The sequence below is a fragment of the Centruroides vittatus genome, unplaced genomic scaffold, assembly GCF_030686945.1.
Source record: "Centruroides vittatus isolate TY-2023 unplaced genomic scaffold, ASM3068694v2 contig_409, whole genome shotgun sequence".
Lineage (NCBI taxonomy): Eukaryota > Metazoa > Arthropoda > Arachnida > Scorpiones > Buthidae > Centruroides > Centruroides vittatus.
In genome coordinates this window covers 505,435-529,281 of record NW_027122221.1, presented here as the reverse complement: position 1 = coordinate 529,281, position 23,847 = coordinate 505,435, and the positions used below count along the sequence as shown (strand labels likewise).

The following is a 23,847-nucleotide window of genomic DNA, read 5'->3' as shown; positions in this document are numbered from 1 at the left end:
AAGAAATCACATTTTTTAAAATGAATGGGTTTCAATAAAGCTACATATGAGGCAAACTGAATAAACACTGAATTTTCTATAAAACAAAAATTACTGCATTTCCCCCAAAAACAGTCTAGCATATACAAGTGCCCCCAACTCACTATTTACAAGTTGTTTTACACCCACGACCGATAAACACCGATAGCTGCAGTTACGAACGTATAATTATAGTAAAGCGACCGTGCACTACGAGGCTGCTTGCAGTGTCCCAGCAGTAAAATACGGAAGTTAGCACTCCCGTTTCAAATGATGCACTACGCAGATAAAATGTTAATTACAAAGTTGTGGAACACGACCGATTTAGAATGAAGAGTATAATAGCGAGCACAAAATATTAACTTGTCTGTATTTAATTTCCATCAATGCTATGTCATTAATCGTGTCACAAAGCAGAGAAACAGGGACAGAAAAGTAAATACACTTCTGTATCCAGGACAGAGCTTGTTGCTCATTAAAATAATTTGCCACATTTAAATCTAACACAATTTCACTTCCCATGCTTTGTGACACAATTAGATATAGCACTGACAGAAAACTATATAAACAGGAAAGATCAGTCACCAGTATTTGTTGGTACTTTACAAGAGAGGTGCTATATTGAGATATTTATGTGTTTGGCCTAAAAACTTTGCGCAGTCAAATCTTATAACTTCATTTAAACGTCTTTATTGCAGATATGCCATCTACATTCCTTTGTTTCTTCCGGTGGGCATTCCGGTGCTGTTATCGCTACGTTTCCTGCCTCGTTGCTTTGACAGAGAAGGAAAGACTCAGAAGAGGAAGAAGAACGACTGATGTAATTTATTTATTTTTCGGTTCAAATAAACAGGGCTTAAAGTGACTCTCTTTTTTAGCTTTTTTTCATAGCTCCTCTCTTTTTTAGCTTTTTCTGAGAAAAATGCACTTTTTTAGCTTTTTTCACTTCCCATGTAAAATTTTTTTTTCGTAAATGCGCTCAGGAGCGAAATAGCAACCAGCACTTCCCCGTATGCCTTATGGACTGTGCGCGACATGTTAAGGCACTGTCGTATACACACGTAGTGTACTACATTTATATAGACTAACAAAACGAGGAGCTTCCCAAAGCTTGATACTCTGCACATGCTGTAGGAATTTGCACGTGGGTTCTCTTTGCTTGTATCCTTGTGAAATACCGATCTCCGCAGCGCTTTGATATAATCACGCTGCATTAAGTCAAGTACACTTCTAGTTCGGCGTTAAGAGTGATTTTTATACAGCATTATTTTTAGCATTTGTATTTATTTAAGTGCAGTGGACAAAAGAAAGAAATAGATTTTATTTAATACTAACAGTAGAAACTCATGTTTTAGCAATGGAAAATCGTATAGAACCCAATACTTTCTGAAGTAAGTTGCTAAGCAAACTTCTTCCCAACCGCCTGCTATTCTTTAGCTTAAACGATGACATTTACTCGTTTTTGACTACCGTAGAAAAACCGAAAAAATAATTGTTGAGCGATAATAAATTTGATTTCTACTGTTATTATTAAATAAAACATTGTAGGACACTCGTTTCAAAGCTTGTATCTTTCTAGCACTCTGTAAAATTAAAGATCAAGAGAATCTCGTGCCAGGAAATTAGAATTTTAGAAACAACAGGAAACAAGATTTTAAACTAATATCCTAAATATTAATAACTTCTGTAGAGACAATCTTTAGACAAAGACAAAAGTTTGGTTTTAAGTGGGTGCTTATATATTTGGCATGCACCATGGTTTTCTGCGTTCTAACGGTGTCCTTCATTTTCCATTTCGACAAACTATAAAACTCTTCATGCACGTGCGCATTCGAACAGCTGAGGTCAATCCGGCACCAACTTAAAAAATTAATTTGTAAATATTTAGCGTCGAAAAACCACTATTTTCACTTTAATCTAGCTTTTCGATATGCTTCTAGTCAAACTCAGTCAAAAAATTAATTTAATTATAATTTATTGAAGATTTTAATATTTTAATATTAGAAAGTAATTAGCATAAATTACATGGTGTCATGTCTCATCTTCGCTCCCATTCAAGTTTATTGTCCTATACACGCGCCGATGTTTGTTTTTACTTCTGCTGGGGTTTTATTTCAACCTCGACCATTTGGTTACGCAAAGTGGGGAGACTGGCATCACGTGATCGCGTATCTGACTTTTTACAAGTTTCCTTACCTCGAAAAAAACATATTTTTTCTTGATTTTAATTATTATTAATTAACTTTTTTGATGGATTCTTATATCTTTGTATTATCTAAAGTTGCAGATATAGATGCATAAAACTTTATTTAAAAAATTGTTTTTCTTATATTTTAAAATTCAAAAATAAATTAAATATTGGAAATGCTAAACTATAAGTACAGTGTGTTTTACATTATCATTGCAAACAGATACAGCCAATTATTTTATAAACATATTTATTATTTCAATTTTTATAAATTATTTAATTTGATGCAACGTGATCAATTAATTACTGTGGTGCGTTAACATGGGCGTAGCCAGGAAGGGGCACGGGTGGGCACGCCCCCCCAGTTAACCTGCTGCCCCTCCCCAGAAAATTACAGCTTCTACTAGGCCCCCATAACAAACTCTGGCTACACCAATGCGCGTTAATTAATATGGAGGCGAGACTCGATTCAATTACTTTTTCATTTCAGATGTTAATTACAGTGTTATTTTAATGTAATTTTATTATAATTAATAAATCTATATAGGAATAATATCTGTGTCTAATAAAACAAAGCGATTTATAAAAATAAAAAGCGTGCATTCCATCTCAATCTTTTGTAAGCGAAATTTTATTATTTTAATTTTTAAAAAATGAGATTTTTATTTATAATTTCTGTAATTTGATCTATAAGAGCAAAAAACTAAACTTATCAAATATCAACTCTCTGTAAATAATTTCATCATTTACTTATTAATGTCAGATTTGTTAAATTTCATGGGATTGTATTATTTTTCAACTTGAGGGTAGTAGAAAGCTTTGTATAATAGACTCTGCCAGTTCCCCACTGTGAAGGACAACAAACTGCTAAATGTTTAATTACATTGTTTTCATAAACTCTCTTCTCTGTCAGTTGTGGGTCGAATGACTAACAAATTGTTTTATTGTATTCAGGGGAATAGATTTGGAGACTAGTATTACCAGTAATGAATGCTGTAATTTTAATCATTTAAAAAATATTGATAAAATTATTAAATAAATGATTGGGTCACAATTACTAGTGGTATTGCTATATAACAGACGTGGGCAAACGAGACTCCGAGAGCCGCGTGCGGCTCTTTTTGAATTTTATGTGGCTCTTGCCGAAAGTGTTAATTTCTGTTTTTTATTATTATTTTTACAGTTTTATTTCCACAATTTTGTGAAAATATGTTTATTAAAAAAATTCAATACTTGTTCTATATTATATAATAAAATCCAGGTACAGAACTGCAGTACAGAATAAAAAAGTACAGAACTGCGGCTCCCATGCATTTTGCAAAACCTACATTTCGGCTCCCACTTTTGCTTGCCCACCCCTGCTATATAATGAACATGCAACCCCCCGATTCTGCCAGAAGTTGTTTTTTTTTCTTCTTTAATTACATTTTTTTTATGAAGAAATCAAAAAATGTACCTTGAAATAAATGGCATTTGAAATTTGACATGTTATATGGAAACACATTCTGGTAGTTATGTTATTATTCCATTTGCTTTGCTGTGTAACGGTGGGAATTCTGTACGGGGCACATGAAAACTAATGCGGGCCTATTCTGGCTTAATTCAGTCTTACTGGTCACTTTTCTGGAGTATAAACTCAGCCTAACTATTTTCATATTTAATCTTATCAGTCCACTTAATAATCAATCTAATATATGCAATATTATTGATACAAAATGTGTGTTCGTTTGTGTGTTTTTTTAATAACGCCCGTTTTCGTTCATTTTAACACTATTAGCTTTTTTAGCTTTTTTTCAGTGTGAACTCTCTTTTCTCACTTTTTTTTATTGCCACGACTGCTTTAAGCCCCGAATAAATAATTTCGCATTATTTTTGTTACGACTGTCGAGTCTCTCTCTTTACCACGATGTTTAGGACAAGTGTGGAGAAATCCCAATATTTAGAAGGTGATTTGGACTGTGCATCTTTCAAAACAACACCAAGGACAAACAAGAACTATAAAACAAAGTAAAATAATTTAAAAAGAAAAACCTACTTTGATAGTTAATCTGCTAAATCCCTGGCTTGATTGATTAAATATTTTATTTGTTTTTGGACATTTGACTAATGCACTGTGTCCGAAAGTTGGTGATACTGTACCATTTAGATTTAAAATTGAATTACGACTATTACACTTTAACCAAGTTGATGTGTATAAGTGACGTGATGTAACGTATTCGGGACGGTGCCGTTTGTCGTCGGTATATTAATGCTTTTCGTCGACCTTTACAGAAATTAAAACTGTTTAGAATTGTTCATTTTGTAATATAACTATAAATGGGAAATTTTTTGAGATTTTGAATGGACACCCTATTTGGAAAAATTCCTGATGTTTTCAAAAAACTAATATAAAATTTATAAAGTTTTTTCTATTCAACTGCATTCCAAAGTACTAAACAGTTATTCAAAGCAATTTGATATTATGTTCATCTAAGATCATCTCTAATTTGTTTTAATAAACAGTTAAAAACACTTGAATTTTACATTATTAAGCATTTTTAATAAGAAAAATTTCCTGTAAATATATTATTCCAGAATATTTTAAAGATCACACTTTTGTCGTATATTTTTTTGATTTTGTGTTCCCGACCGTTCCGGTCGAGAAAATGTCGACAAAATGTCTGCGTCGGACAATTCGGGTATGTACAAATTACAAGTCGTCGAACGTAAATGACTTAATTTATTACGGTAGAATTCACTTACTGTAATCACTTTTTGGGATTTAATTAATATCTAGATTGTAAACGATCATTATTAACGAAAACATAATTCATCCGGTATTGTTTGTCAGCCACGACCTTTAATGAGATCTTGGATGTAATTGAAGATATGCTAACAATTTGAACTACTGTGTTTTGAGTATATAACAATTAAATGCTTAAAATACTGGTTATGTCACATTATCAACTTTATATTAGTTGAGGCTGAAGATGTGAAAAGATTAAGTAGACATTTTTAGCTATAGTATTTTTTAAAATAAAATGACAAAAATAGTCATGTTTTGGGACTTGCTAATTCTGGCATATCATGGGCTAATTCTTCATTTAAAATAAAGAATTAGCCAACCACAAACTTTCGTGTTTTCTATAACTCCAAATTCCTATCACGTGACACTCGTCACAAGAGTGTTAAAGTGTCTTTTTACTGCCCCAAGACAGAAAGAATTATAAAAACCCTAATTTTAATGATTGAATATGATAGAAATGCTAAAAATACTTAATGCTTTTACAGAAAAAATATCTCTATTTTTAAGGAATGACAACTTTTCATAAATAAAAATCCCCTTAAATTAAAATTGGTTTTTTCTAAAACCATTTAAGTAGAGTATAACGGCATAAAGCAAACAAATCATTCGTCGTTCGAATCCTCCGTACCACTTATGGATAATTGCCTCAGCACTAGTTTTTTGTACATTCCGTCCATATCCAACAACTGTTTGTGCGTTCCCATTTCCACTATCTTTCCCTGATCGATTACCAAAACGGCATCTGCATTCTTGACGGTAGACAGTCGATGGGCGATGACCAACACCGACCTCCCTTTCATTGCTCTCTCGATCGCTTCTTGCACCAGATGCTCGCTTTCTGCGTCCAGAGCGCTCGTTGCCTGAAATGTCGTATTTCGTTTATTCAAATCTTTGTTAATTTGAAGATGTCGTACTTACTTCGTCCAGTAGGAGCACTTTAGGGTCGGTAAGAAGAGCACGAGCGATGGCCACGCGCTGTTTCTGTCCTCCGGACAATCTGACTCCTCTCTCGCCCACGAGGGTTTCGTATCCCTGTTCAAAAGTTTCGATGAATTCGTGAGCATTGGCCTCTTTTGATATAGCTTTAACCTGAAAAACAGTATTTACTTTTTACTTCACGATAATGATTTGTATCAGGTTGTAACATTAAATTTCACTTAACTTTACAATCTGATACAAATTTAAATTTTTTTCTAGAAACAACTGGAAGAAAAAATTCTAGAATGCTTTATGTGGTAACCAAAAGACATTTCATCACACATTTCATTGGAAATAGACCCATCAGCAATGTCTGACAGTATGAAACTTTCATAAGAACACATTCACATGCTGCTGTTCTAGCACTTCAAAAGTGGCCAGAATGCAACAAAGGCTCACATTCTCATCTGCAAAGCATTTGTTAAAGTGTTTATGGGTAAATAAAGGTCAACCAACTGTTGCAAATATCAAAGGGCCAATAATGCAGAAAAAGATGATGATTTATGTTTGTTTGGCATCATCACAATGGAGCTGCTGCTTCCAACAGACACTACTGTCAAGAAAAATTTCTGTAAACAACTGGATTGTTTCAACGTAAAGATCAAAGAACTGTTGGGAAAAAAGTCCAACGTGCAGCATAGAAATGACCAGTCGAGCTGAGGGGTTCTGCCTCATCTATCTGACAATCCAAACTTAGTGCCAACCTACTATCATCTATTTTGCACCCTGCAGAACCGTGTTGCCAATACTTGACGCTCGAGACTTTCTTCGAAGAAAAACCGGCTCGTTCTATGTTCACAGATTTGAAAGTTTGCAGCAAAGATGGTGAGACGTGATTGATATCGACGGTGATTACCTACAAGATTAAACTGTAATTGTTGTTGAGTTTATCGACGACAAAGTTTTTTTTCCGAATGTCTAAATTTCACCTTTACAACCTGATAAATGTAAAATTGGGTACAGTAAAATCTTGATTTAATGCAATGATTCTCGACCTTTTTTCGTCACGGTACACTTTTAATAATTTAAAAATTTGGCGGCACGCGCGGTTACTTCGGTACGTACTGTACTGCAGGACAACCGGTGATGTCGTAACAGTGATTTTTAAATGCAGTTGGTTATTTAGGTGCAGTTTTCTAAACGCCTCGGTAACTACTGGCTGGTAATACCGATTACAATTTCCAAATGTGCCCTAGGAAGGTAAAACTAATTGAACTACTTGTCTGACATTACTTACGTATGGGTATTCGCAGTGCGGCACACTTCAAAAATCTTGCGGCACAGTGGTCGAGAATCGCCGATTTAATGGAATAATTCGGGCGAGGGTTGTCCATTAAAGCCAAAAGTCCATTATACAGGTTATCTCTAAAGTCTGGACCCACAGGAAATCTCTAACTATGGTTTTTCCCTCTACAGATTAAGTATGGCTTTTTCAAAAGACGAAAGAATTGAACCGGTACCTCTCGGTGGACATAAAGGATGGTCATATCGTTTGTGTCCATAGTGGTCTCCTCATTCACCCGACCTAAGTCCCCTTCACTTTTCTTTAAGATCATTTCCATCATTTTCAGAAAGACGTTATTTAATATTCCAATTGAATAAAATGTTAATAAATTTCATTTCTTGACATTATGTATTTTTGCCTGTGTCCAGACTGTCGGTATATAGCTGCCTTTCGACTTTGTATTTAATTCTTATCTTCTGTCTTCTTTTTCGGTTTAAATTCGGTTAGTTTAAGTTGGTCCTAGTTGCAAGTTAGATTAGGGACTCTTAGTTTGTTTTCTGGTTAGTTTATGCTAGGTTAGGTTAAAATAGATTAAGGTTTGTAAGCTTTAGTCATCTGATTAGGTTAGTCCTTGGTTATGGTAGGTGAGATTAGTTAGTGAGTAAGTTAATGTTTAAAAAAAAATTTGGGGTCTTGTTTGTTTGTCTTTTGTCGGTCCGTTCGTCTCGTCTAGTTTGTCGTTGTGTTCGTTTGTTTTTCGTGCTGTCTGTCTAGCTGTCAAGTAGTATTTAGATTTGCGCTCGTGCTCAGTTTCATAACTACTTAATACTAATGTCTTCCTACTAACACCCACTTGGCACTAACTTCTACCCTTAGCTATTCGTGGCGGCACTGAATCGTTGGTGTTCGCTACGTTTGGGTTTTCTTCTAGACTCTTCGGGGGACTACGGCCTTGCAGCCTAAAAACTGCATGCCAACATCAAACGTAAAGGGTACTGTAGCCTTATGTATGCTGTTCGGAGGAATCCTGCCTTTCTCTACTATCTATCTCCTCTCCCTCCTTCTTCCCCTTACCCTCTTTTCCGCCGGCTAAACACCTCGTATATGGCCGAAGTCTTTCTTGTATGTATGTATGTGTCCAGAGTTTATTATAAAGAAAGTTTAACACATGCATTTAGAAAACCAACTAATTTGTCAAATTTTTGTGTTTTTACTTTTGTAGAAATGTTTGTATGATTAAAATTAAGTATATACTGTACAAGAAGTTTAATTTCACAGAAAAGTTTTCTACATATATTATTGCATATGTACTCACCATAGTTCTGAGATAGATTGCATACTTGTTTACTACAAAGTCGAAATAATAACCTATTAATTTAATTATATATATGTGAAAATTAACACCCTGTTAATTTTAAAATGAGTTTTATGACATGTGGACTGGAAATTTTATCTGCTAAATCCAGGTTTTACTGTATATTACATTTATTGATGTGCAAAAAAAATCACGTGTGTGTTTTTACAAACTTTAGAAAGAGAAGCATAAGGGAACAGCTAATCAAGTTAAAGCCAATATGACACTTGGATTCTAAACATCACAAATCTGAGTATGAACACCCAGGAAAATAGTTTGGTTCACAACACTCGGAAAATTGTGTCTTCGATATTCATAACTAAAGGGAAAAAATTATTTTTTACTCGCTCCACCCTGTGGGCACTAAGAGGGCCTTTTTAGGAAGCCCGTAATGGGCATCCAGATGTTGAGGGATGGGGCTAGACTTTTTTGAGGGAGTGATCCATCTGAATCACCCTCTCAAAAAATTACTGGGGTTTTCAAACTGTCTGGATTTGTTCCTGGGTATCCAGAACGGTTAGTTGCCGCCTCGATCACTTGGCCATATGGCCATCCGAAGAAAAAATAATTCTTACCTCTTCGAGCGAGGCATCTCTTCCGTAACATATATTTTCGTAAATGGAACAAGCGAAAAGGACCGGTTCCTGTTCCACTCTGGCAATCTGTTGTCTCAAGTTGATTGGGTCCAGTTCTCTGATGTCTTCGTCGTCTTAATGTTAATGTAACCAAATATTAGTATGAATATCACTAATCTTTCAAATAAATACTCATTTCGATCACAAAATGAATAAGAATTTTGTCTAATATTCAAAAAAAGATTCTTAAAAACTTGATTAAACAGGTGCTCATTTCAGTAATATGAATGTAATAAACTTAGTACAGTAAATTATATGGTATAATTTACTGTTCTAAGTTTATAACATTCATAATTAATACAGCTATTCCAAACCAGTTTTAATCATTCCTAAAATACTATCTTGTTGAATGACTTTTATACTGTATATCAGTGTCTGCCAAACTTTTTTACCTCACGGCGCACTGGACAAGGGAATGTGATTTTATGTAATTCGCCACTTTAACGACATTGTCTGTCGTCTTCGGGGGACTGTCTGGTAGAGATTTTGACACTAAAACTTCACAGTGAATCGTGCAATGTAGGGGAGACCGGGGTTAGTTGTTATTTTAAGTTTTCTGAGCACACGCAAGAGGCAGAACTTACTAATTAACATGGTATTTGACACTTATGTCATTCTAATGCTACGTGAAATTTGGCGGTAAGAGGAGTTGTTAGTGTTGTGATATCTTCATTTGTATCATTTTCCAACCTAAAAGTAATTTTTTTGTATTGTGATCCCCATCTACTATTGAATACATGATTGCGTGATAAGTTTCCAATGTTTAACATGCTTATTAACAGTATACGATAGTGTAATATTTTGTTGTAATTGCATAAGTATTTTGAAATGCTCAAGAATGTTTCGCCACTTAATCAAAATGGCGGAATCGGGGCAAGTTGTTACAAAACGATTGGGGCATGTTGTTACATTGTAACAACTTACCCCATGTATTTGTTTGCTAGTATTTTTTATTATATTTCAGAAAATGCTACGAACACATAAAAGGAAAACCACTAGAGGTTCTACAGATGTGAGTATCTACGAAGCTGCAGCAAAGGATGTAGAAGAAAAGAAGTTATCACTTAGAAAAGCAGCTGATATTTATAAAATTAATTTTATGACTCTCCAACGCTACATCAAAAGAGTGGGAAAAAATAACGATACTTCTGCACCATCTGTCAACTCGGTTGGGTACACTAGGCACAGGCAAGTTTTTTCAGATGAACGAGAATGAAAACTCGACGAATATATTGTTCATTCAAGTAGAATTAACTATGGTTTATCTTCCACTGATGTAAGGATGCTTGCGTACGAATATGATGTTGCCTGTGAAGTCAGTTGTCCGAAAAATTGGGATGAAACAAAGCGAGCTACAGAAGACTGGCTTTCAAGATTCTTAAAAAGGCATCCCAAATTATCCCTTTGAACTCCTGAGGCCACGAATTTACCTAGGGCAACACGCTTTACACAATGCTCACAATGTTTGACAGTTTTATGACAATTTGCAAGATGTTCTTCAACGTCATCGATTTGAAGGGCACCAGGTTTGGAATGTGAATGAAATGGGTGCAACTACAGTTCAAAAACCAAATAAAATCATAGCCGAGAAGAGCAAAAAAAAGTAGGAAGAACAATGCCCGCAGAAAAGGGAACTACTTTGACGATTGAAGTAGCAGTAAATGCTATAGGCAATTCTGTACCTCCCCTCTTCATATTTCCACGTGTCCACTTTAAGCAGCATTTCATTGCCCAGAGTCCAACAGGTTGTAGTTCAGAAAACGATGACGAAGATTGTCTTTGTTTGATCTGTTTCGGACCATTCTCTCTTAGTAGTTCTGGGGAAAAGTGGATCCAATGCACCGAGTGTAAAAAGTGGACACACGAGAGCTGCGGAGGGACTGATTCTTACTATGTTTGTATTCACTGTATTTCTGATATATCAATGGACTGTGATTAATAAAATCATTATGCTTTGTAAGAGCACATTTTGTTTTAAGAAACATGTTCTGAATTGGTGCAATGGCTTTTTCTCTTATTATATATATATATATGTATAACTGTGTTTCATTGTGAAAGTTTTTTAAAATAAATATTCTTTAAACTTTACATCATGTTTACTTTCACATTTTCAATTAATCTGTTTTGTTGGTATGAAAAAAGTAAATGTAACAACTTACCCCACTAAGGGGTACATTGTTACAAAGTCGCACTCTTCAGAAAACTGAATATTTCGGAATGTTAATAAATTCATAGAAAAGTACAAAAATGTGCAATATATAGCTAAGAGAATGCTTGACCTGTCAGCAGACTTACAGATTTCTATGTTAAGTCAAACTTTCATAAAAAAATTTTAAGTAAAAACTGTCACAACTAATCCCGGTTTCCCCTACAATGTTAACTTGTGAATTATTTTGTAATACATAAGCCACAAAGTCTTTTTTTTTACCAAGCATAGATGGAGCACCATCAATGCAAATGCTAATACAAGTTTGCCAATTGCATCCCTTTCAATAAGACATTTTGGTTTACCGGGTTAAAGACATCTCTCGTTCTTTCCTTCGATTCACAGCAAAAGAAAAACTGACTTATGATTTTATCACCTCTGATTATTTGCAGAAATGTAATTAGTTGAGCTTTGTTGCCAACGTCTCTACTTTTGTCAATTTGTAAGGCCCGCGAGTTTTCGAGTTCGTTTTTTGCATCGGCAAAATGTTTGCAGAGCCGATCGTCGGTCTCGCGAAATGTCTTGAAATTTATGAGAAATCGTGTGGGTCGACAAAGGAATGGTCTTAGTTTCTTTGACGGCTTTGTCACTAATCATTGTGCCAACGGTGATCTCCAAGGCCGGTAAAATAATGTTTTCGGAATCAGAATGTGCTTTTTTTAAAATTAAGTTAATGCATTTCATAATATATATAGTATTTAAATAATTAATTAATATTAAATTTTATCATTATGCATCATTTAATAATTAAATTATGCATAATTAAAAATGCTGAAAATTGTTGTTAATTAACAAAAACGGTTTTTCATCAAGACTTAAAATATAATATAGATTTTGAAAATTTTATTTTCGCTCTTAGACAGCCTGTGATGTCTTTGCACACTTTTACCTACATTTTTAAATCTTTCACGGCACACAGTTTTGCAGACACTGCTGTGTATATCTACAGTATATTTTAAGAATGATTAAAACTGGTTTGGAATAGCTGTATTAATTATCAATGACTTAAATAGCTTCCAAAGAAATGAGTCATAAGTATATCATGGTTAACTGACTTCTAGACAGCTATATATAATAAATTCTTTCCACGCGTGAAAACATTAATCTCATCCAGAAAGTAAATACCGTTTTGGTATTAAAAAATATATGCAATTTGTTTTCATTTGTATTTTATTACAGAAAAATGTACGTACCTTAAACTACTTTTCGACATATTCGCCATGCAAATTAAGGCACTTGTTGTATCTTGGCACTAATTGCAACGTACCCGCTTCGTAGAATTCGGCCGCCTGCGACCCGAACCGGTTCTGGACATTTATCTCGATCTCGTTGTCACTTGCAAAGGAATTTCTCGAGATGAGAAAACAAATGGAAGTCGGATAGAGCTAGGTCCAGACTATAAGGAGGGTGACAGAATTGTTCTCAGCAAAATGAATCAAGCAGCGCTGTTGTTATGCGTAAGGTATGCGGTCGCGCGTTGTCGTGCACGAACACAATGACAGAAGTCGGTAGTCCACGCCTTTTGTTCTGTATCGTGTGCCGTAACTTCTTCAATGTCTTGCAGTAAGCTGTAGATCTCATCGCCACTTGCAAAGTGGCGATGAGACATCAAGGTAAACGTCCAGAACCGGTTCGGGTCGCAGGCGGCCGAATTCTACGAAGTGGGTACGTTGCAATTAGTGCCAAGATACGACACGTGCCTTAATTTGCATGGTGAATATGTCAAAAAGTAGTTTAAGGTATGTAGATTTTTCTGTAATAAAATACAAATGAAAACAAATTGCAAATCTTTTTTAATACCTAAACGATACTCACTTTCTGGATGAGCTTAGTACTGCACATAGTGTCTCAGAATAAATTTAGATTTGGAGTTTTATTTTTTAAAAATTATAATTAAAATTTTTTTTAAAGTATAAAGGATAAACACCAGAGCAAAATTAAAATAAACAACTGAAGTGTCTTTGACCGGGGTGCTTCTTCTCTCAGTAAATCGCAAAATTTTTTTTATTAGTGAAATATTGTAATGAACATGCAGATTTCATGTTTTAAAAATTACGTCATCCATCTTGGCAATAACACTCTTCCAATCTAACCTTTGTATTCCCGACAACCTGCCGAAAAATGTACACTGGGATATTGTTTCTTTTGGCTGTTGAATATTGCTCGGGGAGTTTATGTACACTTTGCTCTTGAGGTAGTCTCACAAGAAATAGTCAATAGAAGTAAGGTCGGGTGATCTTGGGGGCTGGAATATGTCACCGAACTTTGAGATAACTTCTTGAACGGTGCTCATTGACACTCTTGCTCTGTCCTACTTAAATCAGGTATATGTATTATAGGCAGGATGCTGATGAAGCTTTGGTATGAAAAATTCTTATCATTTTAAAATAAATGTACTGTTGACACTAAGTGGGGTCAAACTAGCCATCCTCAAAGAAATATGGACAGAATTCCTGTCATGGATATTGCACATCAAACAATCACTTTAGGATTGTGTAATGTCTCTGATAATTAGTTTTAGGGCTTCGTAGAGATGATAACGACTGTTTTGTTTCCATTTAGGAGGAAGTGGACCTCATTGTTCCAAAAAACATTGCTTAAGTCACTATTGCAAACAAAATCTTTCAGCATTTTCTTGCAGTAAGATTTGTTTTTTTTTTCAAAAATCTGAATCCATTATTTCCTGCATGATTTGAACTTTATATGTTGGTGTAGGTTCACTTAACAACGTAATCTGATGAACCAAGGATGGATGCCAAGAACAGCTACTTGTTTGTTCACAGAGCACCTCAGTTTATGCAGAATAGCTGCCAACACAACATCCACATTTTCATCACTTGAAGTCTTGCCCATTGTGGGTTTGACTGTGGATGGAGGATGAGGAACAAGGCTGAAATATTCCTGAAAATTTCTTAGGACCTCATTTGGATCCTTATGAACTCAGAGTATTATTTCACTATGATATATCAAACTTTGTTTTTTGCCATCCAGTTACCTATTTTGAGCTTAGTCAAATAAAGATCCTTTTAATGCACTCAGAGCAGAAAGTGTTTTAAAAAGTCAAAACCTTTTATAATTAATTAAAATTAAATATTGTAAATAAAAAATTCTATTTAGAAAATTTCAAACTGAACAAAGCTTACCAAAGAGAACGGCTCCGGAATCGGGATCGTAAAATCTTTCGATCAAAGTGGCAATGGTCGATTTTCCTCCTCCCGAAGGACCCACCAAAGCGATTACTTTATCGGGAATTAGAGTCAATGATATACCCTTTAGTAAAAATTATTTACTACAATTATTTTCTTGACAAACATATTCTGCTTTAATTTAAAGTTAAGACAAACTTACATTTAAAACGGGGCATTCGGGTCTACTCGGGTAAGTAAAATAAACATCTTTTAGTTCAACTTCTATAAATATTTATTGATACAGACATTTATTTTAATATGGATAACTTAAATTTACATAAAACTTTTAAAAGTTGCCATACTTCCTTCGGGAGAGATTAACGTCCGCCCTCCTTTCACGGGGATGATCGGTCGACGGTCTAATAACTCAAATATTCGGAAAGATGCACCCACTGCCTTTAAAATAAACTTTGTCAATTCTACTGTTTCCCATTCCAAGTAAGATATTTTTAACTATAAACAAGTAATAGTGATCATCATCATTGTGTCCTCTGATTTTGATGATGTACACATAGAACATCAGAAACTAAGAGAGGCATATCTTTTCTATGAGGGGAAAATGTTTTCAGAGGCTATATATATATTTATTTATGAGGATCATTCAAAAATAAATGCAACACATTCTTCTTCTCAGCCAATTATTGTTGGAAAAATTCTATATTTTGGATTAAGGCTATTGCACATGAAAGTGCAACATCTTTCAACCTGTACCATGCCTTGTACAGGGTGAAAGATATTGCAATAAGAGCCCCAGAGTCTGGGGACTTGAGATATTCTTATTGACTGACTCACTAAAATCAACTCAAAAGCCTGTTAAGATTTTTGGGAAGTTGAAGAAACAATTCTAGTGTGTTCATTGCCACTAAGATTTGAACGAAATTTTCCTCCGTGACAACACGAGGCCACACTTACGTCTGCACACCCAAATGGGAATCACAGATCTTCGATGGACAGACCTTCCTCACCCACCCTGCAGCCTTCAGACTTAGATCTCTTTGGTCCACAGGAAGAGCTACAGCAACAACCAGGAAGTTATCGATAAAGTGAGAAGTTGGCCGAAACACAGACCAATGGAATGACACTGTGCGAAGGCTCTCACATTTAGGTGGCATAATGTTTAGACTTGAAGATTATGTAAAACAATAGGTTTTTGTACCCAAAGAATTGGGGAACAGGTTGATGTATTAAAACTAGAATAAAATGAACCTGCTCCAAGAAAAATAATGTGTTCCATTTACTTACTGAATGGCTCATGAATGTTGTAAAACAGTTCAAAAGTAAGTTTAAGCGTTTTTGCTTATTTGTCAAAAAAAAAATAAAAAACCTCGAGAGTGACAATGTCTTCCACACTGTAAGGCATGTAATCATATCAAAGTGATTCTTTTCACAACTATATCAATAAAGATTAACAGTTAAATCACATCTATATATATATATATATCTTGCTTAATTTCTGAAATTCTACAACACAAATAAAATCATTAAAATCAGAGAAGGATACTTAAGTGATATTCCTTGTTAGTCTTAGCTTCAAAAACAATGCAATGACTTCAAATAAAAACTATACTATTTTCAGTTATATGGCTTAACTCAACCATGGACACTCTCATCTCTCAAAGGCTCCATAGCCTACATTTTTTCAGATATTGTTCTAAAAAGCATCAAGTTGCCAACAGTGACAGAGCCTAGTTTTGTGTGAAGGCGAGTAAAGGGAGTAAATACGCTAGATGCCGAACAGAACAAAATTTATGATAGGAGGGCATTTGTTCCTGCAACTACTTAGCTGTGCCACTGTTTCATCCAAAAATTCTGAGTTGGTATACAAAGAGTTACCATATATCTATGGTAGGTAACTGTAATATTTTTGACCTGATGGATAATTCTATGCATACTGGGACCACAGTTACAATCTGAGTATTGAGAAGATAAGACAACACTCCTTAATGATATAGTCTGTATTTTTATTAAATAAAACATGAAATGAAAAAATTATTTTATTTTATGCACGAAATAATTTTTATTTTTTCTCTCTTCCTGTGTTTATAACATTTTTAATTAGATAAAAATAACTTATTCTAAAAATTAATGTTATTTTACGATAGTTACAGACAAATTATAAAGGAAAATACCTGCATGAAATCTCCAAACAGTGAAGATATTACTCCAAATGCCATTCCAATTTGTAGTCCATAAATAAGAAAGGCTGAAATAATAATAATAACCAAATATAATTTGTAAAAATATTATTTCAGATTAAATTTACATATAAAGCATCTGTATTTAGAATAATAATATAAAATAAAAAATTTTTCTACTGTTACATGTTAGATTCTATACTTAAGTAGTAATGAGTAGTTAATGGTGACTAAAGTTACAGAATATAATTATCTATATATGTTAAGTTAAAGTTGAATTAATCAATGCACCTTTATCAATGGATGAAGTTTAATAATGCTAGTTAACAAGTCATCATCAGGCATGGATAGTTGAAAGTAAAATACCAATATCAGGTACAGTACCAGAAATCTTGATTAATTCAGCTGGGTTATCCCAGTGGCTAGTTTATCTTTATTTAGATTAATACAGTAGTAAGATGTGGATAGATATTGAAGAAGAAACAAACATAAAAGTCATCACCGTTGCAAGATGCACCATTTGAGAAATTTGTGCATTGCAACAGGGTATGGTCATTTTTAGAAATGAAAGTGTATTGAGAGAGTGTAAAGTAAGCTGTCTGAACAAGTCAGCATATCAGTATTGAGTTAATTTGAATGTTGAGAGAATGAGAAGAAAATAATAAAGTGTAATGCTAGACATAGAGAGATAAAAACTTAAGAAACAAAAGAAAATACATTAAGAGAAAAATGATATAAGGGAAGCAAATACAATATGTCTATATACAGTTGTATGGATTTGTTTGATACAAAATACATACAATACATATCAATGCATTTTCCCAATACTGTATTTATATATATTTCTGTTCCAAAACTTTATAAAGAGCAGATTTCCATTTCCTTATTCTTGAGTTAAAGTTTTTTTTTTTAAATGAAAACAAATATAATTTAGCTATTTTTTTCTTTGCTAATAAATTAGTTTTTGTGCTTTCAAATGATCATCATTTATTCTAATTGTGACATTTTATATACATATAATAACTAGCAGATGAACCTGGCATTGCTTGGACAAAAAATAACACCACCAAAAATTAAGATTAGAAGTATGATATAATCTAATAGATTATTTCATACTTTTAACCCTTCTGTTATATTACATTAGTGTATGTTGATTTATATAACTGCAAAGGTTATCTTACATAAGATAACCTTTAAAGTTTTATAAATCAATATCAATTTTTAAAATGGTCACTCGGTGTGATAAACCCTGTGGTTTATCACACCGAGTGACCATTTTAAAAGTTCTTTGAATTGTGTACAGTAGAAGAACAAAAAATTTTTAAAATATGTTAGATTGGGTGCTTGGTGTGATAAATCCTTATACAGTAGAGCATCGATTATCCGACCCCCGATTAACCGACTTATCGGTTAACCGACCGCGTTCTAGTCGGCAAATTCAAATGTCCGCTAGTGATGTGGCGCTACAATATTTGGCTATGTCTCGGCTACTTTAATATTATTTTTGTTAAATTTTTGCATGTTTTAGCTGGCAGCACTGGCTCGACCATGAAAGAGAGGCTAGTATTTAAACCAGGCCTAATACACTATACTAATAATGTATTTTTTCATACTTTTCGGTTATCCGACTTTTCAGTTATCCGACCAACCCCAGTCCCCAATTAAGTCGGATAATCGTTGCTCTACTGTATAAGATAATCTTTGTGGCTATATAAATCAAATACTATACTATAATAAACATTAAAATAAAAACCATATAAAGAGTTTGGTTATTTCAGCCTATCATTGTCATGTTTATTGTGATACTTGGATGGTAAGAAATGGCATAATTTCATCGGTCAGTAGACAACAATTGAAAATATATCTTAAATTTTTTCAGATATATTTTTTTCTAATGTCAACTCTAAGAAACTGTACCATTCAAAGACTGAATATCAAACAATAATCTGCCAACCAATCAAATTTTGTGAAAAACAGATCAAATATTTTAAATTTGGCACCCTCGAAAATCACATAAAACACATTTTGCACTTGCCGGTAGCCTTGTATTATGTAATTTCCTATTTGAATGTCACCATAATGCTGGCTCGATAGATAGAGGAATTGTTGTGGAAGATGATTGAAGTAATTTGACCAAAATTAGTCATTGACCTCCCAGAAGAGAGGATGGTCAACGACTACTAATTAATACTGGTGTACTATTACTATTTGAAAAATGATTCATGTTGGACAGGTTGTGATGGCCCCACGTGTGATCGAAGTTGCTAATCTTAACGTCTGAAAGACTTCATATAATTTGTTTAAATAAAAAAAAAAAAAACTTGTAAAAATGCAAGACTAATTGTTTTTATGTGATGATAAAGTATTTATATTTTGGCAACAGGTTATATCAACTATATGAGAAGTATGTTCTTGTAAATATTTTGTATATAGAAAAATTGTTGGGCTAAAATTTGAAAAAATTGTAGTCTATAAATTTTGCCTGAATGATTGGCCTTCCTTAATCTTGAGAACCGAGTCAGATAGATGAAAGTTGAGAATAGGCTATGGAAAGCTTAGGGACAGGATGCCCTGATTAACTATAGATGAACTTCCGGTGCAAACTGAAAGTCACGTTACTTCAATTTAAAAATTCCCCCCGAAAAGAGTTAAATATATAACTGGCATGATTCTATTGCTAACAGGAAACATATGATGTACAGGGGCAAGACACTGCTAAAAGAATTGAGAACATTGTGACAAAGAGCTGCAGCCTAACATTGTGACGATGTCACAATAAATAATCGCTCATTGGAATTAGTTTGGTTTATTTGGTTACAGCAACATGATATGCAAGTGATCTGCCGGGGGAATGAATCCAGGAAGAGTTTGATGGGAAGCTGTATGCTATTTAGGTGTTACTAATCTTAAACTTGGAAAATTCCATGTAGTTGGCCGACGCGAGACACTACATACTTGACTGTCCTCTTACAGAGGATTTCCGCCGAGGGGCTGGCCAAGTTGACTGGTCCAAGCTGCCTGAACAAGTACTTAGAACGCTAGCAGCAAGTAAAGGAAACTTAAAGAAATTAAAGGAATTGTTGGTTAAAATAATGGACCTACATGATCCATAAGCCCAGTGGACGCACTGGGAAGGGTACCTCTTGTAGGGAGGGATGCCCTATCGCCTGTTACTAAGTCTGAACGTTTAAATTACTATATACCGTATTTTACGGACTATAAGACGCACTTTTTTCTTCGAAAAATTGCCTCCAAAATTCAGGTGCGTCTTATAGTCCGTAGCATCTTATAGGTATTTCTTTAAAAAATTGCTTAAAAATTAAGTGCATCTTATAGTCCGTAAAATACGATATTTACGAGCTATCGACAGAGCAATACTAAAATGCAGTATAGACTGCATATATAAAAAGTTATGCCAAGTTAGAGCGTTGGACCTAAGAAAACGGATGGGAGCCCGAAAGAAGTACCCGGCGGTCCAACTAAAAGATGTCAAGGATTACCAATGGTATGAGACCAAGCTCATGATTAAGGCATAGTCTCTTCTAACCCTGTGATGCCACTCGGCGGGGCAGGGCAAGAGTTTGCTTTATGAGGTTGGCCGATTGGCCATGCCTGAACCCACGACTAACTAACTAACTAACTAACTAACTAGTGTTTGGTGAGTTTATCCACTCGGCTACTGGAGGCACTTATTAGAATTAAGAAAATACCTATCAGAAATAAAAAGAAACCAAATTGTTAGATATGGAAAATTAAATACTGACAGTATAGACTATTTACAAACTTTCACAGGCTTAAACAATTTTGATTCCACACAGGCAAGTGCTATATGCTACCTGTCTCAGTAATGATATTGTGTGTCTATTTTACGTTATATCATTGTCCAGTAATTAAGTGAATATAATTCTTACAAATTCTTTGTAAGAATTATACAGTAGAGTCGTTTTTCCGAATCAATTGGGGACTAGGGTTGTTCGGATAACTGATTTTTCAGATAACCGATTATGTACAAAAAATATATTAACCTGTCCGATGTTGAAATTTTTCTCCGTTGCATGTCACTTCTTGTTGAATTTTCGTCAATTTTAAGCCTAACGAAAATTTTTATAATAATAATCGAGGCTATCGTATCATTAAAAATTATTTCTTTATTTTGTACAAACAAAATAAATATATTGAAAAATATAAAAACATAAAAATTATACTTTAGAAGTAAATCTAGTATCAAAAAAGTTCGATTCGGCACGACACAGTCCGACTGGAAAGCGTTCGGATAACCGACGTTTCGGATAAACAACTCTCTACTGTATTTAGTTCATTATTTTGTTAACTTTCTGCCACTATGTGTAACTCAGCAAACCGAATGTAGATAGAAATTAATTGATTTATAAAAATGCAATCAATATTTTGGGGTGGGATGAACGACATTATCTAAGTTAGAAGTATTTGAACATAACTGTCGAGTTTTGTAGCAATTGGTCGAAAGGTCTAGAAGTGTATAGCAAACAAAACAAACATCCTCATTTATATATATAGACGATGGTGATGATGTCTGTAAATTTATATGATTATTATAGTCATTTACCACTGAAAACTGTTTCAATTATTCACGAAAAAGACTTATTTTCTGATAATTTAATATTAATTTGAAACAGTATATTTCTTTTATTTTAACAGTATATTATTGCCTGATATCTCATCATTATAGTATTGTAAAGCTTTCCTTATTTTGTTTATTCCATACAGTAATTTTAAAATAGCATTTCGTAATCATCTAAAAATTAATGCATGCTATTCTGAAATATGAAGGATTTTGTCATGCTTAATTTCTAGTTTATTAATTTTTCAAGATGTATTGCAATAAATATAGATTCGTAACATATATAATATATTATAATAAAAATATTGTAATACAGGACCATCCTGTATCTTTGTTTAATTGTAAATTATATATATCAGCATTTTTCAAACTATCTGAGATAGTAAATTGATAAATTTTTTCAATCTGCTGGGGGTTAGTATTACATATGAACTTTATTATTCATATAGGAGCGCAGCCTGTGAAAATGTTCTTATAGGGTTTGTGTCATATTATCTTACTCATACGTAAGAAAATATGACACAAAGGAAAAGATTTACGGATAAGTAGGACAATAATAATTTAAACAATAAAATAAAATATAAACTTAAAAGATTGGGCATACTATGCATTTATGTACATCCTAGAAAACATCATACTATAGTTTGCTACTGTTAGACATATAACTTTGAAAAGCACATTTATATACTATATTATATGAAAATATGATATATTTAAACAAAGATAAAAATTTGAATTCTTAATGATTAAAACAAGGTCATAAATAGAATGCATTACATGTAAGTACTCCAGGAGAAATTCCCGCCGATTCACCCTTTGTATAGGAATAAAGAAGATGTCCACCATACCACATAGTTATTACTATTGCTCCAAAAAAAAAGAATCCGACAACACCTTCAAAGCCACCTAAATAAAAATAAATTAAAACAAATTTAAATTTGCTTTGAATATCATGATAATGATTTGTAAAAATAGGATTAATTATAATTCCATTTTTGGAAAACAAATTTTAAAATGAATAAGATCATTTAAAAAATAGAAAATAAATTTGGCTCATAACAATAATACACAGGAGCTTAATAAATTTAAAAAAAAATTCATGCTTTATTCAATAATAGAACATTTTAACCATAATATTATCAATGTATAGAACTAGACACTGTCAAGTAAGGATGTGACAGGTTTTAAGACAACAGAAGATAACGGTACGACCAACAAAACATTTTTGGTTCTCATGCAGCCATCAGTTTTGATCAATGTTTATAGAACATTGGAATTTCAAATGTCTATCAAATGTTAATATATTAAAATTGAATATCAAAGTTTGAACAGTGTTTCAGAAATAGTTCTCTAAATATTGATGGCTGTGGGAAAACCAAAAGCATTGGATGATAAAGTTATCTTCAGTGATGTTAAACAAGCAGTATTTCATTGTATCCTTTTCGGCAATATTTTTGGATAGTTTTTCTTTTTCCCTGTGATCGTCATGGGTTCAGCCAGACTATGGTGGGGGCAGCTAAATGGTAAGGGAGAGTAACATGCACAAAATTTTTTCAAATTTAACTCACGATTTGTTAAAGATTCTTTTAAAGTCAAACAAATAGTTAAGTGAACAAACTCTCATATTATTTTATGAATAATATTAAACCTTTAATGTCCAGCAAATAATTTAGAAGTGAACAATGTTTTCAACTACTTTCAACAGCTGTTATCAGGTTACACATTCAAATTCTCTTCAATTTGAATGTGTAACCTAAATAGCTTATTTTTAAATTATTTGTTGGACATTAAATTTATTATTTGAATTTTGCATCCAGTTGTGCATGGTAATAAATTAGTTTTAGTTAAACATCTGATTAAAAGAAATTAATTTGATTATTTGGATTTTGAACTATTTTATTACTTTAACTATTACTTCATTATGTATTTTTTCCAATGTGAAAGAGGAGGAGGAGCTGAAGAATTGGTGTTCAGTTTAGTCTTGTTCCCAACAGAGCAAAAGGTAACCAACAAAGTTAAAAAATCAATCACTCCAGAGATTTTCCAATGATATTACGTAATGTAATTTGCTTTCCAAGTTGCAGTAAGATATTTTAATTAATTTTAAGGGACTTCTATCAGCTGGAACCAATTATCTCATACTTTAATAAAGTAACAAATTCATTTAATGAAATTTTCAATTAATGAGCGACTTCATGCTTGCACTTGTTAAATAAGAAACTGTTGTATATGCCATATTTCTTCACAAATAAGAGAATGCTCTTATATTTGAAAATTTTTGCTTATAATGGCATATCCAACAGGTAAGAGCAAACTCTTATGTGCACCAACTTGTTTTAGCTTATAAAAGCACTGCACTGCTGTGCCGATATAGTGTAAATTAAATGTAAATTTTCTGATGCCGTAACTATTTAGTAACATCCCTATGGTAATCATTATTAAAATAAAAAGCCAAAAGAAAAAAATGCTTCTGACAACTATAAAATTAAACAATAGTGAATTTTCCAGATAGTTTTCTATATATAATCCCAATTA

General features: G+C 33.4%; 2 protein-coding genes across 7 annotated transcripts in view; one reads left to right on the top strand and one right to left on the bottom strand.

The window, feature by feature from the left end:
* The window catches only part of PIG-S (phosphatidylinositol glycan anchor biosynthesis class S), a 39,947-nt gene extending 39,064 nt beyond the window's left edge, over positions 1-883 (top strand). For both annotated transcript variants that reach the window (XM_067271941.1, XM_067271942.1), the window contains one exon: positions 717-883. In XM_067271941.1, the coding sequence (XP_067128042.1) occupies positions 717-837 (121 nt within the window). In that variant the 3' untranslated portion in view covers positions 838-883. The remainder of the gene's footprint in view (positions 1-716) is intronic.
* A 4,592-nt stretch (positions 884-5,475) lies between these two features.
* LOC136976603 (uncharacterized) overlaps positions 5,476-23,847 on the bottom strand; it is a 51,065-nt gene continuing 32,693 nt past the window's right edge. For all 5 annotated transcript variants that reach the window (XM_067271937.1, XM_067271936.1, XM_067271935.1 and 2 more), the window contains exons 10-17: positions 22,090-22,218; positions 16,707-16,780; positions 14,880-14,973; positions 14,738-14,799; positions 14,533-14,659; positions 9,124-9,257; positions 5,910-6,080; positions 5,476-5,851 (exon numbers count right to left, since the gene is read on the bottom strand). In XM_067271937.1, the coding sequence (XP_067128038.1) occupies positions 5,594-5,851; positions 5,910-6,080; positions 9,124-9,257; positions 14,533-14,659; positions 14,738-14,799; positions 14,880-14,973; positions 16,707-16,780; positions 22,090-22,218 (1,049 nt within the window). In that variant the 3' untranslated portion in view covers positions 5,476-5,593. The remainder of the gene's footprint in view (positions 5,852-5,909; positions 6,081-9,123; positions 9,258-14,532; positions 14,660-14,737; positions 14,800-14,879; positions 14,974-16,706; positions 16,781-22,089; positions 22,219-23,847) is intronic.